Source organism: Giraffa tippelskirchi, chromosome 4, assembly GCF_054371585.1.
Source record: "Giraffa tippelskirchi isolate mGirTip1 chromosome 4, T2T-mGirTip1v1.2.pri, whole genome shotgun sequence".
Lineage (NCBI taxonomy): Eukaryota > Metazoa > Chordata > Mammalia > Artiodactyla > Giraffidae > Giraffa > Giraffa tippelskirchi.
In genome coordinates this window covers 4,503,758-4,526,488 of record NC_137278.1, presented here as the reverse complement: position 1 = coordinate 4,526,488, position 22,731 = coordinate 4,503,758, and the positions used below count along the sequence as shown (strand labels likewise).

Sequence of the window (22,731 nt, the reverse complement as noted above, 5' to 3'; positions counted from 1 at the left end):
CACACAACCAATGTGTGCCCCCATGTGCTGCTTTAATCTATTCAAATACTGAAAACACTGACCTGGGAAAGTCTTCTTCTGCCAAAAGGGAACGCAGGTAGCTTTCAGTTTATAAAATTTATTTTGGACGTAAGATGGGGGAACATCCCTTTAGAAAGGAAAAGGTGTCAAAAAGTTAGTGGCAGTTCAAAATAACTCATTTCAGTCCCGTGTACTAAGTGTGCTGATTAAGGGGTGGTCTACAGACACAGTAGCTTTCTTAATCCTCATGTCTACACATGTGTGAGAAAAATAAGACACATGAAAAGCTACAAAACACACACACACAAAAGGAAGAAAAACAGCGGTACAATAAGATGGATTCTTTCTAAACAAGAATAAACCACCAGGAAGAAAGACAAGCTGTACCAGTGCTGCACACAGGCTGATGCTCACGCGCCCTCAGCCTGGCTCTCCGCGCTCGCCACGGGGCAGCAACAAGCCTCATCACCGCTCTGCGAGGGGGCTCCGACTCGGAGCCCTCACTCTGGAGATGGGGAAACCGAGGCACAGAGGAGCCAGCCAGCCAAGCGTTTACAGCTGAGAAGGGGAAGGGCTGGGACGTTGCTTGGGTCCATTCCAAATTCTACAGTTTTTTGGCTATCAGATTTTTTTTCAATTGAAGTTAATTTATAATATTAAGTTTCAAGTGGGCAGCAAAGTGATTCAGTTACACACACACACACACACACACACACACACACACACATTCTTTCCTCAGACTTTCTCCACTGTAGATTAGTACAGGGTGTTGAGTCTAGTTCCCTGTGCTATACAGTAGGGCCTTGTCGTTTATTTTATATTTATTTTATATAGTTGTATGTATATGTTAATCCCAAACTCCCAATTCATCCCCTCACCCCTTCCCATTCTCCTTTGATAACCATAAATCTGTTTTCTATGAGTCCATGAGTGCCTTTCTGTTCATAAATAAGTTCATTTGTATTCTGTTCGTAAATAAGTTCATTTGTATCATTTTTTACTGGAGTGGGTGGCCTTTCCCTTCTCCAAGGGATCTTCCCAACCCAGGGATTGAACCCAGGTCTCCCACATTGCAGGCAGATTCTTTAATAGCTGAGCCACAAGGGAAGCCCTCCTGGGCATGTCTTCCCCCTTAAGCCATAAAAGTGTGACATATTTGTCTTGACAATTAGCTAATCTAGATGTTATATGATCAGTGGGAATAATTTGATTTGCTACACACGTGGAAGACAGCTGGGCTCTTTTTACCTCTTTGTGGCAGCGGCAGCTCGCTGAGCACACACTATGCACCATGCACTGTCCCCTTCAGTCCTGATTACGGATGTGTTAAACCATCCCCGGGAGAAATATCAATAACCTCAGATATGCAGATGACACCACCCTTATGGCAGAGAGTGAAGAACTAAAGAGCCTCTTGATGAAAGTGAAAGAGGAGAGTGAAAAAGTTGGCTTAAAGCTCAACGTTCAGAAAACTAAGATCACGGCATCTGGTCCCATCACTTCATGGCAAATAGATGGGGAAACAGTGGAAACAATGTCAGACTTTATTTTTTTGGGCTCCAAAATCACTGCTGATGGTGATTGCAGCCATGAAATTAAAAGACGCTTACTCCTTGGAAGGAAGCTTATGGCCAACCTAGACAGCATATTTAAAAGCAGAGACATTACTTGGCCAACAAAAGTCCATCTAGTCAAGGCTATGGTTTTTCCAGTGGTCATGTATGGATGTGAGAGTTGGACGGTGAAGAAAGCTGAGCGCCGCAGAATTGATGCTTTTGAACTGTGGTGTTGGAGAAGACTCTTGAGAGTCCCTTGGACTGCAAGGAGATCCAATCAATCCATCCTAAAGGAGATCAATCCTGGGTGTTCATTGGAAGGACTGATGTTGAAGCTGAAACTCCAATACTTTGGCCACCTCATGTGAAGAGTTGACTCATTGGAAAAGACCCTAATGCTGGGAAGGATTGGGGGCAGGAGGAGAAGGGGATGACAGAGGATGAGATGGTTGGATGGCATCACTGACTCGATGGACATGGGTTTGGATAGACTCTGGAAGTTGGTGATGGACAGAGAGGCCTGGCGTGCTGCAATTCATGGGGTTGCAAAGAGTCGGACACGACTGAGCGACTGAACTGAACTGAACTGAACTAAACCATCCCACAAAGGAGGAAACGGCGGTGCAGAAACAAGCAAAGGGACCACCTGACCAAGGCCGGTTAAATAACAAGCAGAGTCCCAGGACTTGATGCCTGGTCTGACTGCAGAGGCCAAGTTCTAGGGCATCTAGAAAACCTTCCTTCTTCCCACAGTGCCCCGTGCCAGACTACTCTGCAGATCAAAGCTTGGGCTTTGAGAAGTAACATTTTCAAATGGAACTAGACATTTTCAAATGAAGTGGGTGTTACATCTCATTAGGCAGGGATGCTGTCTTTAAAATCCTGCCTAAATAATTCATGAGGGAGGCTTCAAGAACCTGAGGAGACCCAATTTTCAATTTAATTATTTTCACTGTTTTAATTTATTATTAAAACTTTGAGAATGTTCTACTTCCAACAGTATTTGGCTGGATGCCATGATGTCTACTTTACAGCTTTGAGATTCCTAAATCTCTTTTCTTCTCCTTTTTAGTCTTTTGGCCTTGCTGCACAGCATGTAGGATCTTAGCTCCTCGACCAAGGATCAAACCAGCGCCCCCTGCATTGGCAGTGCGTACTCTTAACCACTGCATCTCCAGGGAAGTCCTGAGATTTCTAAATCTTAACCAGAACATTCAATATTTAAGTATATAATTCTACTTAAAATCACTAAAAATTCACTTTAAGAAATGTGATTTGAGGCAATGTTGCAAGATACCTAAACACTTATTGGAAAAGTCAGGGGTTTTCAAAAGTGGTTTGACATGGCAAAGGGAGAGATGTGTCCACATGAATACTTCTCGGGGTGGGAGTTGGTGGGGTGTACAGCAGGATCCCCTTCCTTCAAAGCCCCTGACACCTCCCCGTTAGGGACCCACCAACTGAAGAGCAGACGCTGTACTGCTGAGATGGGCTAGAAAGAAAGGAGAGGGTTTAGAACCGTGGGCGTGTGTGACTCTTGACAGGGCCTGCCACTAAATGATTCCAATACCAAGTAAAAACAAACAACCAAAACTGACTGTGCTTTGTCCATAATCCTGAGATGTAAATAACTAACCACTATGCCTCATGGTTTGAAACTCCAATGCTTTGGCCACCTGATGCGAAGAACTGACTCATTTGAAAAGACCCTGATGCTGGGAAAGACTGAAGGCGGGAGGAGAAGGGGATGACAGAGGATGAGATGGTTGGATGGCATCACTGACTCAATGGACATGAGTTTGGGTAAACTCCAGGAGTTGGTGATGGACAGGGAGGCCTGGTGTCCTGCAGTCCATGCAGTCGCAAAGAGTTGGACACGACTGAGCGACTGAACTGAACTGATGCTTTATGGACTATGCTTTGTCCATAATCCTGAGATATAACTATTTAACCAGTAGAACCAGTTTACACTCTCCCTAATGGATCAATGACAACCTCACATCAGCAGCCCTGCTTCTGAAAGGCAGCCAGGCTGCGGGAGCCCTGCTCCTTGCTCCCCTGTTCAAACCTAAAGGCCAGAGGGTCCCTCAACGCCCTGCCTCCCAAAGCCCACCAACCCTGAGCCCCACAGTGCCTGGCAACCTGCTGGGCTTAGAGGCACGGGGCTCTGCCGGCCAGCTCTCCCTGCTGGGCCAGCAGCGACTTCAGGTCTTAGGAGGGGTGGCCTCTCCTTCACTGGCTGAAAATGCAAGGACCGTAGCAACAAAGGCAGATAGTGACAGCGGATGAGAGTGAAATGGCACTCCTCAGGTGAGATATGCAAATGATCACCACAGTGAAACCACGAGGGAGGCCTGGAGAGGAAGACGAGCCTGAGGTGGCAGCCGTTTCTTACCAAGAGAGAAACTGTTACTTTTCTACAAGGGGAAACGCGGCAGAGCACGTGCCTCAGGACAGCATGGGACCTGGCGGCAGACACAGCCCCGGCCGTGAGGGACTCCTGTGTAAAATACCAAACTCAAACCCAGCCGTGAGGGAGCCTCCGACAAGCTTCAGCTGAGGCAGGTTCTACAGGACGACTAGCCTGTGTTCTCACAATTTCAACATCATTGAAGACAAAGGCGTTAACAGATACATGCTACTGTGTATAAAACAAATAAACAACAAGGACCTAGTGTACAGCTCAGGGAACTATATTCAACATCTTGGAATAATGGAACAGAATGTGAGGGACTTCCCTGGTGGCTCAGTGGTGAAGAACCTGCCTTCCAAAGCAGGGGGCGTGGGTTTGACCCCTGGTCAGAGAATTAAGGTCCCACGTGCAGAGGGGCAGTGCCACAACAAAGACTCAGTGCAGCCAAAATAAATACAATTTTTTTTAAATAGAAAAGAATCTGAAAATACACACACACACACACACAATTGAATCGCTTTGTTGTACACGTGGAACAAATCAATGACACTGCAATGATAAAAAGAAAGACAAAGGCAGAAGAATTCTGTAGATTAGAAGACGCTAAGGAGACAGATCCTGGGTTGGATCCTAAGACGCGGGAACGTGCTTCGAAGGACATTTCTGGGACAACGGGTGAAATTCGCATGGGGCCGTGTGTTAGAGAAGAGCACTGCAGCCATGCGGACGCCCCGGGCGTGATCACTGTGCCGGCCGATGCAGGGTAACATCCTTGCTGAGGGCACGTCATCCACCACTGACCCTCCGGTGGTTGATGGAAGCAATTCTATTCCCTTGGAGCAGGGAGCAGGAGGGGGACAGGAAGGGAGGGATGACAGAGCCAACGTGGCAAATGGTAGGAGGCTGGTTATGGGTGAAGGGCATGTGGGTTCTTCCTACCAGTCGTAACTGGTGAGTTCTTTAAGAGACTCTACACACGTTTCATTCACTCTTCTCAGGTATCCTGGGGGTGGAGATGGGGGCTGGAGTGGAGGGAGGGTTGGTATGATTAACCTGGTTCGGTACTAAGGAGGGCAGGGGTGGTTCACCAATACAATACATTTTATAAGGTTCATAAAAATAATTCATAAGGTGAGTAACATAGGCGGTGCAAATTTCAGTCCTGTTCTTTGAAGTCTGATAGGCAGTCATTTATTAGAAGTCATCTCTCATCTTTTCATTAGCTTAATATTAAACAAATGGCCTTACCCTATGATGCTGGCAAGATCTTCCCAGTCTATTTCATTAACATCTTGCACATTTATTTCATACAACCTATGAGAAAAAAATAAAAATTAAGTTTTCAAGCCAAAATTCAGCCTGATGGCCATCTTCATGGACTCACAGAATATTAAGAGCTGGAAGGCCTCAGCGTGTCCACCTCTGTTCCAGCTCCCTCTGTTACCCACACCCAGTGACACTGGCAGGCAAACCCAAGGTTACGGGGTACGTGAGCTCCAGACCAAAAAGCCTCCTCTCCTCCTCCGGAGCCCTTTGCACCTCCACCATGCCATGTTGCCTCCTCATGGTAAAAAATATTAACTTCACAGTTAATGTTCAATATCCTGTGATAAACCGTCATGGAAAAGAATAAAATATGAAAAAGTATATTGTGTGTGTGTATATATATGTATATATGTATAACTGAGTCACTTTGCTGTACAGCAGAAATTAAACCAACTATACCTCAATTAAAAAAAAATAAACACAACTTCACCATTCAACGCAGACACACAGGAGTAGTGACTGTGTACTCAGCACTGACTATGTGACAGACACTGGGTTAAGGTCTTGTGGCCATGAATTCATTCACCCTCGACACTGTCTGATGAAGCTGGGGGGACTGCATCTACTCCGCAGGCCAGGAGACGGCCTGAGAGCTCTGGTCACTGTTGGCACCACCAACACGACGTACCCTCACTGGAACCCAGGCCCACCTGCCTTGAGAGGCCCTCCTTGTCTCTGCTAGTCCCTCTGGGAGAGGAATAAAGGGGGGCAGGCATCCCCAGCCAGGCCAGCGGGGAGAAGGAGGAAGCCCACCGAGGAAGGAGCAGCAGCATTCCTGACAGAGAGCAGGACGAAGGAAGCTGCACGAGGGGCCCAGAATCCAGAGGTTTCTTCTGCTCTTCGCTGCCCCTCCTTCGACACAAGCCCAGGTCCGTTAGACTCACAGGCTTGGTTACCTGCTCTTTGCCTAGAGGGAAAAATAGGTCACACAGTGTCACTGTCTATGTCTGTACCTTTCGATCAGATTGATCTTGGCCTGCAGAGCGTTCACGCCGCGGTATACATCCCGACCATTCGTCATCCTCTTGGTTAAAATTTCCGTCCTGCGTTCAAAGAAAAACAGTTTACTTTCAGGGTAAATTTTTCATTAAAATGTCCTTCGTAAAAAAAAAAAAAAAGTCCTTCGTTTTCCTCATTTAAATTGTCCTTATTCGGGTTGTTGTTCAGGCTGTAAGGTGGTATCTCAGTGGTGCTTCCTCCAGGATGAAAGTACCTAAGTTCCATAAGGATGGCTGAGCACCGAAGAATCGATGCTTTTGAACTGTGGTGCTGGAGAAGACTCTTGAGAGTCCCTTGGACTGCAAGGAGATCCAACTGGTCAATCCTAAAGGAAATCAACCCTGAATATTCATTAGAAGGACTGGTGCTGAAGCTCCACTTTGATCACCTGATTGGAAGAGCTGACTCATTGGAAAAGACCCTGATGCTGGGAAAGATTGGGGGAAGGAGAAGGGGGTGACGGAGCATGAGATGGTTGGATGGCATCACAAACTCAATGGACATGACTCTGACAACACTCTGGGAGACAGTGGAGGACAGAGGAAACCAGTGTGCTATAGTCCACGGGATTGCAGAGCTGGACATGACATAGCGACTGAACAACCAGGTTCCAAGGCATCATACACTCCATCACCAAAGCAGCCCCCAGCCTTGGCTCACCTCCCCTCGAGTCATAGAGAAAATTAAACAAATATTTGGAAAAAAAAAAAAAAATTGTCCTTATTCAGAACCAATTTCTAACTTTTACAACCCATCACTGCTAGCATTTACCACCATCAAGAATATACTTTTTTTTTTAAGTGGGAAAATATAAATAAAGTGATAGAAAGTTGTTGATTATTGAATCTGGATGATGGATACAAGGAATTCTAAGTTAGTGTGTCATAAAATTTTCATGATAAACAGTTAAAAAAGGAAGAAAAAAAAATAAGCCTGCTTGCTGGTGTGAAAGGGTGCTTTGTAGACTCAATTTATTTTTGCTTGTTTATGAAACAGGGACATGGCTGTTATTACCTTTTAGCTGCTGAAAATACCAAATACGACACATTGAGTAAAGTGATAAATGATTCAATGATTCCTCTAAGGCTTAAAGCTCATGGCTGAGGAAAAGGGTTCCCTGGAGTTCCTAATGAGAGCAGGAACCTAAATAAAAATATTTAAAAAGTGCTTCCCTTAAAGAGTGAAATTTGTCACAATGTGATGGACAGGTCACGAGCTGTGACATTTGCTTTCCTGAGAAGGAAGGGACATGACACACACACAGAGACCGACACTTGTTGGCCGGCTGCCCACGTCCCGTTTTGAAACGTACCACCTGATGCCACTTCTATGTTTCATGAAGTAAATCATTGCTCAGTGTTCCAGTTTTCTACATTTTTCTTCCAATTAAAAAAGAAACCCTGCGTGTTATTTAGTTACGCTGATTCGGCGGCATGGCTCCTCTTGGTCGGTTCCCTTCTAAGAGGGTGGCATCTCATCGTCTAACTAAGGCTTAACGCTCGCTGTTTTTTTTTTGGCCGCACGACTTTCAGGATCATAGTTCCCCGAGCAGGGATCAAACCCAGGCCTACCCCAATGAAAGCACAGAGTCCTGACCACGGGGTACCAGGGAAGTCTCATCTCTTCTTCCTTTTTTGGGCCATAGGCTGCAGCAAGTGGAACTTCTCTAACCAGGGACTAAACCTCTGCCCCTGCAGTGGAAGTGCAGTCTTAAACCAGTGGACAGCCAGGGAAGCCCTCCCACTTCTTTAAGTCTAAGATACCAGAGGTAGAAAGGTCTCTGATTCCTCCATAGTACCCATTTCGCCTCCGAAAACATTATCTGTTCTTTGGAGTTGATGTCCTGAGGACAGTCTTCTAAATAAGTACCCTACAGTAAGTAGAGCTGCAACGTATATACACAGTACACAGCATAATCTAGGAGTTTGCTTTTAATGCACAACATGCCCGCTCTGGAGTCCATTTTTCTTTAATAGTCAAGTGGATGGAGCCCCCCTTGTGTAGGCGGCCTGGGGCGTGAGCTGAAGGACCACTGCTGCAAGCTATCATGTTGCAGCTGACACTTCAGCGCAGAGACTTTCCAGAGCTGGGAAACACTACCCCAGGCAAAGAATGTGCAGCCAGAGCTGGACTGAAACTACTTCTATGTGACGGATGCACCTAAAAACCTTCTAGGATGAACATATGGCCGCCCTGCTTCGGCAAAGAAGAGTCTGAATGAGAAAGAGAAAGTCAAAGTCAAAAAAGAAACAAAGAAAGCAAAGATAAAGAGGCAGAGCTATTTCTAATCATTAGGCTTGTGATTTCTCTCCTGAATGTTCTAGCAACGTTGTTTTATGAAGAAAGGGACAGACTGAAGAAACCAGAAGTCAATACAATACAATATTCAATATTAAGAAGATTCAATTCTATTTACGAAACAGACATAGAAAACAAACTTTTGGTAACCAAAGGGTCAGTGGGGGAGGAACAAATTAGGAGATGGGGATTAGCAGATACAAACTACTAGATATGAAACACATAAACAAGGTACAAGCACAGGGAACTATACTCAGTATCTTATAAATATTGGAAAAGAATATGAAAAATTCTATATATATAAATGAGTCACTTAGCTATACCCCTGAAACTAACTCAACATTGTAAATCAAGTATACTTCAATTAAAATAATAAAAAGAATTAAAAAGGTTCAAGTTATTTATGAAATAGCCACACAATGAATCAGGGTTGGCTAAGTGCCATCTTAGATCAGAGACTGACATCGAGGTTGCTGGAGCCGAGGATCAGAGAGGACTCTTCCTGACCTGCAAGGCTCTCCATGTGGTAGTCGCGGGTACTCCTAGTGGCCTCCCCGGCCCACCCACCCACTAGAAACTGCCGAGAAGGGGGAGGCTGGCACCTTGTTGAGATTTAGGTAAGAAGCCTCAAACTTACCACTTACTTTTACACTGCATCCAATTCCTGGTTTCCACTCTAGCCTCCACTTCCACCCAGGATATGCCTTTGTAGAGTTTCTCCCGAACAATCGACAAGCGGCCTTCAGGATTCAGCTGCAGTTTAGAATCCATCTCGTTTAGCTCCTGGGGAGACAGTTTCTTCAGAATCACTTCTTCAACAGCCTTGATTAATTTCTGGGTTTCCGTCTTGCTCCAGGCACCATGATTAATTTCTGTTGACATAAAAGGATGGTCTTGAAGTTGCTAATATATTTGCTTTCAAACACAGTATTAAAAACACAACCAGAATGATGGATGCATGTCACTGGACATGAGTCCAAACCCACAGAAGGTACAACAGCTAGAGGGGTTCTTATTGTCAACTGTGGACTCTGGGGGCTTAAGACGTGCCACTGTTGGTTCATGGACTGTAACAAATGGGCCACTCTGCCGGGGGGTGCTGATAGTGGGGGAGGCTGTGCATGTGTAGGGGAGGGGGGCATATAGAAATCTCTGTATCTTCCTCTCACTTTAACTGTGACCCCAAAACTGCTCCAGAAAAACAGTCTTTAGAAACAAAAAGATAAATCAGACACTTCCCAAAAGACAATGGACAACATCTGAATTATATAAACAGTTTACATGCAAATCAAGATGAAACTATTAAAGTGCCCACAGATTCTTTTTAAGAACCAAGGGTGTGTATACACATACATGCATGCACACACATACAACCAATGGCCAAAAAAACCCCCAAAACCCTTTTTTAAAGCAATCTATTTTTTGTTTTTAACTTCGAAAAAGCTGTTCTTCCTGTTTCTAAGAGTAATCTCTCCTGCAGGCAGTTGTAAGTTCTCTAAACATTTAGTGGGAAAAAAAGCAACCAAAGGACTTCCATGTTATATGCGTAACTCCCCACAAGCGTTCCTGGAGCGGAGTTCACGGGGCAGTGAGGCCACCGCAGCACGTGATGACGAAGGCACCTGAGAACCTCGACAGCCAATCACCGCTGTAGGTGCCAGAGCATCCACGGTTCACCCTTCTTGTCTAGCTGCTCACATGCTAAGGACGAGGCCGCAAACCGGCAGGCTACACCTATCTTTGATTTGGCCTCAGAGTGTTACTGTCACTATTTCCTCAATAACAATTAGGATGCATATTTAAAAGTCATGAGAGTCCCAAGGAAAAAAAGGTAAAATTCCCAAAAGATATTTTGATTTCACACGTGCATGCAAATCCACACTTGCTTTACTTCCTGGAAACTGGCAGAATTGGCCGTGCTGAGGCTTGCCTGGCACTGGTGGCACAGAAGGCCTGGTCTCCAACCCCCTCAGGGTCTACCGCATGCAGACATGCAGACACCTGGCTGGGATGCACTGCCCTGTTCTGCCTGCGGGGCAGGAGAATGGCCATCGCCCCATGAAACTCTCTGCATTGATGCAACTGAATCACGCTGGAATGACCTCATATTCGTGCTCAGCTCCACCTTCAAATGTTTACTGGAAACCCAACACTGATTTAGCTTCTGGGCTGATGCCAACACCCACTAAGGACTGCCTTCTTAAAGCTAACTGGGGATTTTTTTTAATGTGAAGAATACAACAAAGGCAGCTTTTAATGAAAGAGGAGGAAAAGAGACAGGAGATGGCTGACAGTGGTTGTGGGAAATATCCACACCTAACAGTCCCTCCCTCCGATGGTCTCCTGGGCTACCCTGGGGAATGGACCTTGGCAGCCCAGGCTCTCCTGTCCATTGGCTTCCTTGGGTTTTGGTTTGTCTGGCAGTTACAGTCAGGCTGAAAGCTACTGAACTGAGTTCAGTGCAGTATAGAAATCAGTCTGGTGAGTAAGGGTTGTGTGGTTTCAATAATACACATGAAGAAATGAATCGGTCACAGAATGGCTGAAAAAGTGATGGTTCTCTCAGCAGACAGGTGGGCAGTGATGCCTGGGCCCTGGGTCATTCTGGGCTGGGTGGCTCACCCGAGTGGGCACCAGGGACCACAACTTACGACCGCTGATCTGGGAGAACTTCAGGGCCACGGAGAGGCTGCTTCGAGACACCATCTCGCCAATCTTCTTCCAGTCGTTCCCGTGCAGGGACTGGTATATCTTCAACTTCTCGGTTTCTCCTTTGCTGTACCTAAGAGGAAGAGAAAACAAGTCCCAGCTGAGCGGGAACCAGAAGCTTAAAACCTGTATCCTCACTGGGCACACTGCGGTGCGGGAAGCAGCTGAGTGCAGTGGGCCATCAGGGCACCGGCTACCAGGGACCAGAGCCCTGCCACCTTCTGCCTCGGCATCTCACCCGTGACAGTGAAGTGAAAGTCACTCAGCTGTGTCTGCCTCTGACCCCATGGACTATACAGTCCATGGAATTCTCCAGACCAGAATACTGGAGTGGGTAGCCTTTCCTTTCTCCAGGGGATCTTCCCCACCCTGGGATCGAACCCAGGTCTCTCGCACTGCAGGCGGATTCTTTATCAGCTGAGCCACAAGGGAAGCCCATCTCACCCGTGGACATCCTATAAATCAGTCACCATGGTCCCTGGCCAGAGGCCTGGCTTGCTTACACAGAGGCCAGGGCAGATGGATCACGCTATTCCCCAGCCAGACCCATTAAGGCTCTGCACAATAAAACCTGGACTTTTTGACTATGCCCACAAAGGCCAGCGCTCCCCACGGTTCAGCTCCACCAGACACCCCAGCCTCTAGACCTGTGATGGGAAGCCCTCCTCTCCCCGCACCTCGACCCCCTGGAAAGCTCCTGCCGGCTCTTCAGATGCAGTTGAAACGATACGTCTTCAGCGAGGCTTTCCTAACCGTCAGGGCTGGTGGTGCCCTGCTGTCCCATTACTGCCCTTGTCGCTACTTCCAACCGTGTACTGTGGTGGTTTGCCTGACCTTCCTCCACACCACCACTGGCCAATGAAATGTCTGAGTCAACTGTGTCACTTAGAAATTTCTAGGGGTTGTGTGAAAATTAATTTTATTTGGTTTTAGATGAGTTAATTTAATAATACATTTTATTAACCCAATGTATTAAAGTTTGAGTAAACTCCAGGAGTTGGTGATGGACGGGAGGCCTGGCGTGCTGCAGTCCATGGGGTCGCAAAGAGTTGGACACGACTGAGTGATTGAACTGAACTGAACTGAATGTATTAAACCTGCAGCCATTTCAACATGTAATCAGAACCTCAAAGAATGAATAAGGGACTTTATATTCCCTTCTCCACACTCGGGCTTCTCTTCCGGCTCAGCGGGTAAAGAATCTGCCTGCAACGCAGGAGATCTGGGTTTAATCCCTGGGTTGGAAAGATCCCCTGGAGAAGGGAAAGGCTATCCACTCCAGTGTTCTGGCCTGGAGAATTCCACGGACTGGGACGCAGAGAGTCGGACATGACTGAGTGACTTTCACTTCACTTCTTCTCCATACTAGGCCTTCTAAGTCCAGTGTGTATTTTATTCTTTGGTACAGCAAGGCTTGGACTAACCACAGCTTGAGTGCTCCACGGCCATGTGAGGCTGGTGGTCCCGGGACGGACAGCACAGCTCTGGAGGGGACATCCTCAGAGGGCGGGGCCCCTGTGGACTTTCTACGCTGTGGTACCCGTGGTGCTTGACACATAATAGACACTCAATAAAGACGTGACAGGTGGCTTAGCACATATCTGTCAGTTTATGGAAGTTAAGGTGTATGAACCCCACATAAAAACAAAGATATTGAAGAAAAGAACTAAAATGCACTATAAAGAGATTTTTGAGATCAAACACCTGAAATGTTTAACTGAAGAAAAAGCCATCTTTATGACATTCTACAATTCTTTATGGATGGGGTGGGGGAAGTGGTGGTTGATGTTATTACTAATATGACACAAAAGCAGCCTTTATAAAATACTAACCATCTCTAGTGATAGGGATCCACAACTATCTCAGGACAGTAAGATTCCAGCCTTCTCAGAACTGTATCTGACATGCAGAGCACGGCTGAGTGGCACTGAACGGCAATCCTTCACCACTAAGCATCAAGCTTTCTAGCAGCCTCCTTCTCAGGGCAGGCAGGGTCTTACTGAGATTTAAAAAATGACTTAAGAGCGCCTTTGAAGCCGCAGAAAAGAGGCGGTGAGAAGCTGAGTGGACGAAAATGAGGGAACAAGTGTTCTGACCTCTGCAGCCCCTTGGGGCCTTTCAATTCCTTGATTTTTGACTTTCTGTGGTTTTTTCACTTAAGAATTCCTTAACCTGTAAAAACATTCTTAGGGTACACAGCCACCACAACATAAATATAGCACCAACGAACTTTATGATCAGAATGACAGACTTCCGTTATTCTAAAGATGTCATTCCCACACCTAGCTTACCTCATTTGCCAACACTGATTTAGCAAAAGTGTTCTTTTAAGTCCCACTGACAATGTCATCTCTGGTGAATTTTCTTCAAGTTCCGTCCACAGCTGTGGCACACTGGGGCCTGGGAAAGCGGGGCAGGGGGGCAGGTTCCAGTTCCTCTGGAACGCCTTTCCTCTACTTCAGCTTTATTTCTTCCGGCAAAAGTTTCAGAAAAGGAACCAAGGTCTTATCTGTGTTACGATCTGATAATACGTATGTCTTGGTTTAAAATCATGGCGCTAAGGAGGTCCCAGTGGCCCTGATAGGTTCACACTGTCTGCCTCCTGGAGGTGGGATCAGTGGTGGAGCCCTTGGTGGCCGTCTGGAACCTCAAGGGCAGCAGCTGATGCTTTTCTGCTCATCCCTCTGTTCTTAGTGAAGTGAAGTCACTCAGTCGTGTCTGACTCTTTGCGACCCCATGGACTTGTAGCCCACCAGGCTCCTTCATCCATGGAATTTTCTAGGCAAGAGTACTGGAATGGGTTGCTATTTCCTTCTCCAGGGGATCTTCCCAACCCGGGGACTGAACCTGGGTCTCCTGCATTGTGGGCAGACGCTTTACCGTCTGAGCCACTAGGGAATCCCTTTGTTCTTAAGCAGAGTGCTTACCCACAACCGATGCTCAATCTACATTTGTTATATTTGGAGTGTTAGAAACAGACCATAATTGGGTATTTTATTTAGGAAAAAAGAGAGGAAAGACTGGCCATCGCCCCATGAAACTCTGCACTGAAGCAACTGAATCACACTGGGATGACCTCGTACCCGTGCTCACCTCCACCTTCCAATATTTACTGGAAACCCAAAGCACAGGGCTCAGTGCCGCAGGCACACTGCACCAAGAAGGAATGTCTGGATTCCCAAGGAGCTTACAACTTGGGAGGCCGCTGAGAAAACCTCACGAGGAATGGTAAGAGGCGGCACGTGGCTAGTGCTAAGATGAAAGTAGGAAGTAAAAACTAGGGGTTTAGAAAGAGGAATACTATGGAAGATTTACTCAGGAGGTGACACCTGAAAGGGTCCTTGGAGACATACACGTGACAACACATCTCGTTTCACACACAAGAATCTTCACCAATTTACTGTGGACCCTTTGACTTACATCTTCACAGACACTACAGAAATGTCCTGCTCCGGTTTTTTCTTACCTGCCTTTGTAATTGTTGACATCAAACATCTTCTTTGCTCGATAGTATACGAGTTTCCAGGGCCGGGCAATGCCCTTACCTGAAGCCAGAACAGAGGTGGTCAGAGGGACACTGGGAGTGTGGCGTGGAACGCAGTCGCAATTACAAACCCAGAAGAGCCCCTTTTCACTGCATGAGCGACCCTAGACCCCAGGTGGAGGCCGGGACTTCCTATGTCCTACAAAAAGCTGTCTTGGGGATCAGATATATTGATACAAAACCCCATTTCCTTGGTGATCTCTGAAAACTACATGCTCAGTATGGAAGCTCTCTAGCTTCTGGTCTCCTAAATTCATGAAAAGAACTTCATGAGGCAAAGGCACTGAATTAGGAGAAGGGGACGCTGAGGTGGAAGCCACACGCCAGCACCTCTCTGTAAGATAAAACAATAACTTTTCCAAGCAAATAAGCTTTTTCCTGCTTTTCCACTCCAAAGATGAAACGGTCCCCTAGCAGGGGCTGACTGTTCTATTTCCTTTGTGCATTCCAGACAAAAACCTAAGAAATTCTCCTCTTTAAATTCAAGAGAGATTTACTATTATCATTATTTATTTACCTCCAGCAGGTCTTAGTCGTGGCGTGGAAATGCTCTCAGCTGCAGCGTGTGGTGTCCAGTTCCCTGACCAGGGATCGAACCCAGGCCCGCTGCATGAGGAGTGCCTAGTCCTAGTCACTGGACCCCCACGAGTCACAAGAGATTTTTTTTTCAGTCCAAACCTATACTGCTTCATGACCTCTCTGACTTTCCAGGGATACCTCCAGGAGGAGGGTCCCAGCTCAAAGCACACATGTGACTCTACTTAAAGACCCTGGGAGACGCTGGCACACAGAGGGATGCACTTTTTGCAGCATATGCAAAACAAACAAACAAACACATACAGGACTGGGAGAGAAACCAAAACTGTAACTGTTACCTAGTAGCAAAGAATCGGACAGCACTGAAGCATAAGCATGCAGGAAACCTGGAAGCTGATCATTTGTTACATCTGTCAACGCACTAGTGAACATGTTCCAAACCCCTGGAAGTACAGGCTGGCAGTAAAAGGACTGCTGTTAACACAGCAGCTAACATGCGCTGCTGCAGTGGGTGGGTCAGACCCTGTGCTCAGCAATCACCGTGATTATCCATGTAAGGTTGGAAGGCTGTGGAGGGTCACAAAGCCCACAGTTCTAAACTTACCAATGTGCACTCTGAACGCGTATTTTCTCTTTAAGTCGGTGATCACAGACTTCTCCTCCGGGTATCTGTCTGTGTACAGCAGCTTGTCTGCATTCTCGATTCCCGTCAGGGACAGGAATTCTTGCACATTCTTCTCCAATTGCTTATTTTCCTTCACAGAAAACTTGCCAAATTTAATAGTGACACCTAGGATTGGGGGGCGGTGAGGGTGGGAGAAAAGGGTACACAATTGTCAACAATGAATGAAAGCAAACTGACGTTAGGTCTGTAGCAACTTATGACCCAGCGCCTGTCAGCCCCTCCCCACCTGTCAGGGAGTAGCCCCTGCCTGGGCCCTGGACATTTGTTCCCCTAAGGAGTTCAGCTCAAGCCACACTGTCCTCCCCAAGTCTCCCCTGGTCATCCTACTCCAGTGTGACCTCTGCTGTATCATCAATCCCTTCTTACAGAGTTATTTTAAAGAAATATTAAGAGTAATATACAGTGGAAGTGACTATACAGTGTAAGTGAGAAATAGATTTAAAGGACTAGATCTGACAGACAAGAGTGCCTGATGAACTATGGATGGAGGTTAGTGACATTGTACAGGAGACAGGAATCAAGACCATCCCCAAGAAAAAGAAATGCAAAAAAGCAAAATGGCTGTCTGAGGAGGCCTTACAAATAGCTGTGAAAAGAAGAGAAGTGAAAAGCAAAGGAGAAAAGGAAAGATACACCCATTTGAATGCAGAGTTTCAAAGAATAGCAAGGAGAGATACGAAAGCCTTCCTCAGCGATCAATGCAAAGAAATAGAGGAAAACAACAGAATGGGAAAAACTAGAGATCTCTTCAAGAAAATTAGAGACACCAAGGGAACATTTCATGCAAAGATGGGCTCGATAAAGGACAGAAATGCTAGGGACCTAACAGAAGCAGAAGATATTAAGAAGAGGTGGCAAGAATACACAGAAGAACTGTACAAAAAAGATCTTCATGACCCAGATAATCACGATGGTGTGATCACTCACCTAGAGCCAGACATCCTAGAATACACAGAAGAACTGTACAAAAAAGATCTTCATGACCCAGATAATCACGATGGTGTGATCACTCACCTAGAGCCAGACATCCTGGAATGTGAAGTCCAGTGGGCCTTAGGAAGCATCACTACGAACAAAGCTAGTGGAGGTGATGGAATTCCTGTTGAACTATTTCAAATCCTCCAAGATGATGCTGTGAAAGTGCTGCACTCCACATGCCAGCAAATATGGAAAACTCAGCAGTGGCCACAGGACTGGAAAAGGTCAGTTTTCATTCCAATCCCAAAGAAAGGCAATGCCAAAGAATGCTCACACTACCGCAAATTGCACTCATCTCACACACTAGTAAAGTAATGCTCAAAATACTCCAAGCTAGGCTTCAGCAATACGTGAACTGTGAACTTCCAGATGTTCAAGCTGGTTTTAGAAAAGGCAGAGGAACCAGAGATCAAATTGCCAACATCTGATGGATCATCAAAAAAGCAAGAGAGTTCCAGAAAAACATCTATTTCTGCTTTACTGAGTATGCCAAAGCCTTTGACTGTGTGGATCACAATAAACTGTGGAAAATTCTGAAAGAGATGGGCATATCAGACCACCTGACCTGCCTCTTGAGAAATCTGTATGCAGGTCAGGAAGCAACAGTTAGAACTGGACATGGAACAACAGACTGGTTCCAAATAGGAAAAGGAGTACATCAAGGCTGTATATTGTCACCCTGCTTATTTAACTTATGTGCAGAGTACATCGTGAGAAACGTTGGGCTGGAAGAAGCACAAGCTGGAATCAAGATTGCCGGGAGAAATATCAATAACCTCAGATATGCAGATGACACCACCCTTATGGCAGAAAATGAAGAGGAACTAAAGAGTCTCTTGTTGAAAGTGAAAGAGGAGAGTGAAAAAGTTGGCTTAAAGCTCAACATTCAGAAAACTAAGATCATGGCATCCGGTCCCATCACTTCATGGCAAATAGATGGGGAAACAGTGTAAACAGTGGCTGACTTTATTTTTCTGGGCTCCAAAATCACTGCAGATGGTGATTGCAGCCATGAAATTAAAAGGCATTTACTCCTTGGAAGGAAAGTTATGACCAATCTAAGCAGCATATTAAAAAGCAGAGACATTATTTTGCCAACAGAGGTCCATCTAGTCAAGGCTATGGTTTTTCCAGTGGTCATGTATGGATGTGAGAGATGGAGTATAAAGAAAGCTGAGCGCAGAAGAATTGATGCTTTTGAACTGTGGTGTTGGAGAAGACTCTTGAGAGTCCCTTGGACTGCAAGGAGATGCAACCAGTCCATCCTAAAGGAGATCAGTCCTGGGTGTTCACTGGAGGGACTGATGTTGAAGCTGAAACTCCAATACTTTGGCCACCTGATGCAAAGAGCTGACTCATTTGAAAAGACCCTGATGCTGGGAAGGATTGAGGGCAGGAGGAGAAGGGGACAACAGAGGATGAGATGGCTGGATGGCATCATCGACTCGCTTGACATGGGTTTGGGTGGACTGTGGGAGTTGGTGATGGACAGAGAGGCCTGGCGTGCTGCGGTTCGTGGGGTCGCAAAGAGTCGGACACGACTGAGGGACTGAACTGAAGAGTAATATACATTAAAAATTCAAACTACTGAAACAGAAGAAGCCCCCCTTCACTCGCCTCTGCCACCCAGCCCCCTAAAGCAGTGCTGCCAATTGGCTGGCACATACACCAACATATATGTATATTCTCTGTGCGTGGACCTTGGGGGATGGAGGGGTCAAGGTCACTGCGATTCACATTCTATTCCTTGTCATAACTCCAAGCACTCACATCTCATTATTACTGACTGCGTTACACAGTACACCTTCCCATTCTTAGACTTACTTATTTTTTGGCCAAGCCACGTGGCATGGGGGATCTTAGTTCCTGACCATTGAACCTGTGCCCCCTGCATTGAAAGTGAGGAGGCTTAACCACTGGACCGCCAGGTAGGTCCCAGACTTATTTTAAAAATCTTTTTGTAAAATACACACTCATAAAAATTTCAACATAGAATACAGAAATAAAATGGGGTCCTTCCATAGATATTGCTCTATGAATTGATCTTCTTGCTTAGTTTGTCTATTTTTTAAAAAACTAATCTTATCAATACGATGAATTCTGTAAGGCTAACACCCCGTTTTTACTTTTTTCAGTCACCAGTGGCACCGGGTGTCACATGGCAGATACTCATGAGTAAATACCCCTCACTTGCAGTACTCAGCCCTACACTTGCAGTTCATTCTGAAATCCAATAGGCTTTTTGAGAGGTTCTTGTAACGCAGTGAAATCAAGGAGGAGACCAAGCTGGGTGTTGCTTGAAACCATGGCAACTACCACCAGCTCACCCTCCAATTAACACCCCGGAAATGATATCTCATCAAAGCCAATGATGTTTGATGTGAGTGTTTTCATTTAATCTCACTTGCGCATCGTTCCCAGCCTCTTAGCCACTTAACCTCTTTCCTCGCATCTTCCAGGCTTCATCTGCGATCACCTGGTTCTTTCAGCCTTGTTCTTCCCTCACCTCCCCTACCAAAACTTGTGCCAAAAAAGAGGAAAACCATCGTACTTCATTTTGCTAATTTTATAGCACAGACGACGGTTCTGGAAGGAGATGAAGCTGAAAGCAGCTAAAGGATGCTTCCTGTAAACCTGTAAAGCTGAACTTGTGCACAAAGGAGGTCAGGGCAATTTACACACATATTAATAGCAAAGAAGTCTGACCAACATTCAAGCTCAGTCCACAAGCTCACCCTGGGCTTTGAATTCTTTAAACCGCCCCAGGTCATCTCGGTACATCCGCTTGATTGTGGTGGCAGCCCTGTCCTTGATGTCGGGGATGAATTCTTGCAGCTGCTTCACCGCAGACTCCAAGTCCACCTCCGGATCGTCGGAATCTCGTGAATCTTCAGATAAATATTTAGCTTCGGAATCTTTAGCCGATTCCAAATTGCTTTCGTCTTCATTTGTAGGTTCTGACCTAGGAGAAACACTGGGTTGATTAACCTCGATAGGTCACGTGCCCAACGGCTTTCAGATTCTTTTCTTATAATGACTCTCATTTAGACTGTGACAACATTAAAGTTTGCGGGGATCCTGGACTTGATTCAGTCCACGATGTCTAAACTCTTTAATGTATTGAACAGCTTTCCTAACTCGGATACACCTCTGGGGCTGACAAGAAGGTAAACATGCAGCCCTAAGCCCTATTTCCACAAGGTGTTGCTTCTTATGTTAGTCTTTCTCAAGCTTATTGTTTTAGAGATTGACTTCCTAATAAACGAGGCTGTCTTCTATGCGCATGGAAACTCCAGACACCTCTGGGACTCTTTCAGTGAGTTATGTTCTATAATAACGGTTAATAATTAGATAAGTCAGTATTTAGGGTCTTCATAGTTACCACTGCTTCAGTGCAATTAACAATGGCCATATTTTTTCCGCTTTGCAGTATAAAGAAACACGGTCTTCTATGTATTGATCATTAACTCATCCCCAGAATCTTTCAATCAGCTGTCCAAAGCCTCTCTTAGTCAACTCTGTCAGCTAACTGCTCAGACAGGTAAATGAACCAAAATGAAACTGGAACTGTATGCGCTTGTCTGAACAAAGGGTCGACAGTTTTCACAGGTTCACAGTTCGATACAAGAACCACAGGCCTAGAACACTCCTGCCTCGTTATGAGGGATCTAAAACGTCCTGATGAGATGACACAGAAGATGATGTGAGCTGGGCCCTAGGCCATTTAACTTCTATATGAAACTACTTCAAGCCAGGACAATCTTCTAGTCAGCAAAGAGAACAAAGTCACTGATATGGAAATGGGGAGGAAACCTGATCCAAGAGCCAGGAACTCAGATAAACTGGTTTAAAAAAAATCCTGCATTTATTCATAAGCCAGCATATTTAAACGATAGCTGTGTAAATAACAATATCTAAACTTCTTTTATTAGGGAGAACCCTAATTCAAGTTTTCTTCCTGCTCCAATAACATTCTGAGTTCTCTAATCCTTTCTCCTATCTATGTGCATATAGACAAAGGTAACTTTGGGGTCTTAAAATGCCTTTTAAACTTATGCACAGAATTTCAGAGTCAGAGACTTAAAGAAGGAACTTAGGGTGGTGGTAGCAGGGGGAGGGAAAGATGGGGGGAAGGGACAGTTGCTGGATTGGGATGGACATGTACACACTGCTGTATTTAAAATGGATAAACAACAAGGACCTACTGTACAGCACAAGGAACTCTGCTCAGTGTTACGTGGCAGCCTGGAGGCGGCGGCGGGGGGTCGGGGGTGGCGTGTAGTTTGGGGGAGAACGAATACATGTATATGTAAGGGCTGAGTCCCTTCACTGTTCACCTGAAACCATCACAACACTGTTAACTGGCTATACCCAGTATAAAAAGTTCTCAGTGAAAACAGAATCTAACTGCCTTATCATATACACGAAGAAAGGAAGGTCCCTGCCAAGTTATGCAGTTAGTTCCGCACGTCACTCTATGCCCGGATGGTCTACCTCTTTATGATTTCTACCACTCACTATGGCTGGGCTGAACAAAGAGGTCACAGGCAGGATTCACACACAAGACGTACACCATCAGAAGAAGGCTCGACACTCCCACGTTACCTCTGCACCTCTCCGGAACAGGCCTGGGGATTCTCCTCTTGTGGCCTGGGTTTCGCACTTTCTTCAATCAAGGTACCTTCCAGTGAATCAAGAGGCGTGTCCTCAGAGCTCCTCCCGGACACTGAAAAATCACCAGGCTCCACGGTGCTCTCAAGAGATCTTCGCTTCCTTTTCTTAGACTTTTTCTTGAGGCCGCTAGAGTCCTGACTGCCTCTTGCAGTCTCGACCTCATCAGCCACTTGGGATCCCTCCGAGTACACGCTCAAGGCCCTCTTGGGTGCAGGCAAGGCCTCGAATTCTGGGGGATCTGGATGCTTCCTCTTCCTTTTCCTGGACTTGCTGTGACCCGCAGACACTGGGAGTTCCAAGATTCCACCTTCTTGGTCCACTTGAGGCTGCGGTTCCTGCTCCTGGGAGGCTGCCCCAGGCAGGGCAATGCTTGCACCTGGACTTTCCTGGACAGCATCCCAGGATTCAACTTCCCTCTGACGTTTTTTATGCTTCTTCTTCTTCTTCTTCTTCCGAACTTCACCGTGCAATTCCTCGGAGGTGTTTTCACGTGGCTTAGTAACTGAATGGGGTTCGTCTGCTTCAGGCCCTTCTGTTGACTTCTGCTCCTTGCTTGCATCAACGTAAACGACATCCACATCGTTTCTGAAATTCTTTGGTGTGTTCTCAATATTTTCTTTATCCACCAGGACATACGCAACACCTGTTTCTTCGTCGACTCCCAAAGCACTTTTTCTTCTCTTTTTCTTCTTTTTGGGTTTAGACGTGGCCATTTCAGTCTCATCGCAGATTTCTGATTTCTTCAAAGGAGAAGAAATGAGATGCTGGCTGTCCTTCCTCTTTTTTTTCCTCTTAGTTATGTCACACTGCTCATTTGCCAGGGGGGCGGCTCTGAAACTCTCTTGGGAATGCCTCCGATGTCTGTCCTTATGTTTAGAATGCTTAGCCTTTTTCTTCACGAAATTGGGAGTTTGGGTTTCCAAGCTGCTTGATTCTCCTTCCATTTTACTCCTGTAGGGGAACTTAACAACATGGTTTATTTTTGCAGAGC

At 45.9% G+C, this 22,731-nt stretch overlaps 1 protein-coding gene across 17 annotated transcripts in view; it reads right to left on the bottom strand.

Annotated features, from left to right (window-relative positions):
* The window catches only part of TTF1 (transcription termination factor 1), a 29,374-nt gene that overhangs the window by 1,458 nt on the left and 5,185 nt on the right, over window positions 1–22,731 (bottom strand). For 3 of the 17 annotated variants that reach the window (XR_014082227.1, XR_014082226.1, XR_014082221.1), the window contains 9 exons: window positions 21,672–22,702; window positions 19,802–20,028; window positions 16,008–16,193; window positions 14,789–14,867; window positions 11,265–11,395; window positions 9,258–9,485; window positions 6,270–6,359; window positions 5,239–5,304; window positions 63–148 (listed from right to left, as the gene is read on the bottom strand). Coding sequence is in view for 11 of the 17 variants with exons in the window: in XM_081590815.1 (XP_081446941.1) it covers window positions 63–148; window positions 5,239–5,304; window positions 6,270–6,359; window positions 9,251–9,485; window positions 11,265–11,395; window positions 14,789–14,867; window positions 16,008–16,193; window positions 19,802–20,028; window positions 21,672–22,702 (2,131 nt within the window). In the remaining 6 variants the exon portion in view is untranslated. Of the gene's footprint in view, window positions 1–62; window positions 149–5,238; window positions 5,305–6,269; window positions 6,360–9,250; window positions 9,486–11,264; window positions 11,396–14,788; window positions 14,868–16,007; window positions 16,194–19,801; window positions 20,041–21,671; window positions 22,703–22,731 lie in introns of all 17 variants that reach the window. The other 14 variants (XM_081590815.1, XM_081590819.1, XM_081590818.1 and 11 more) reach the window with 9 other exon arrangements.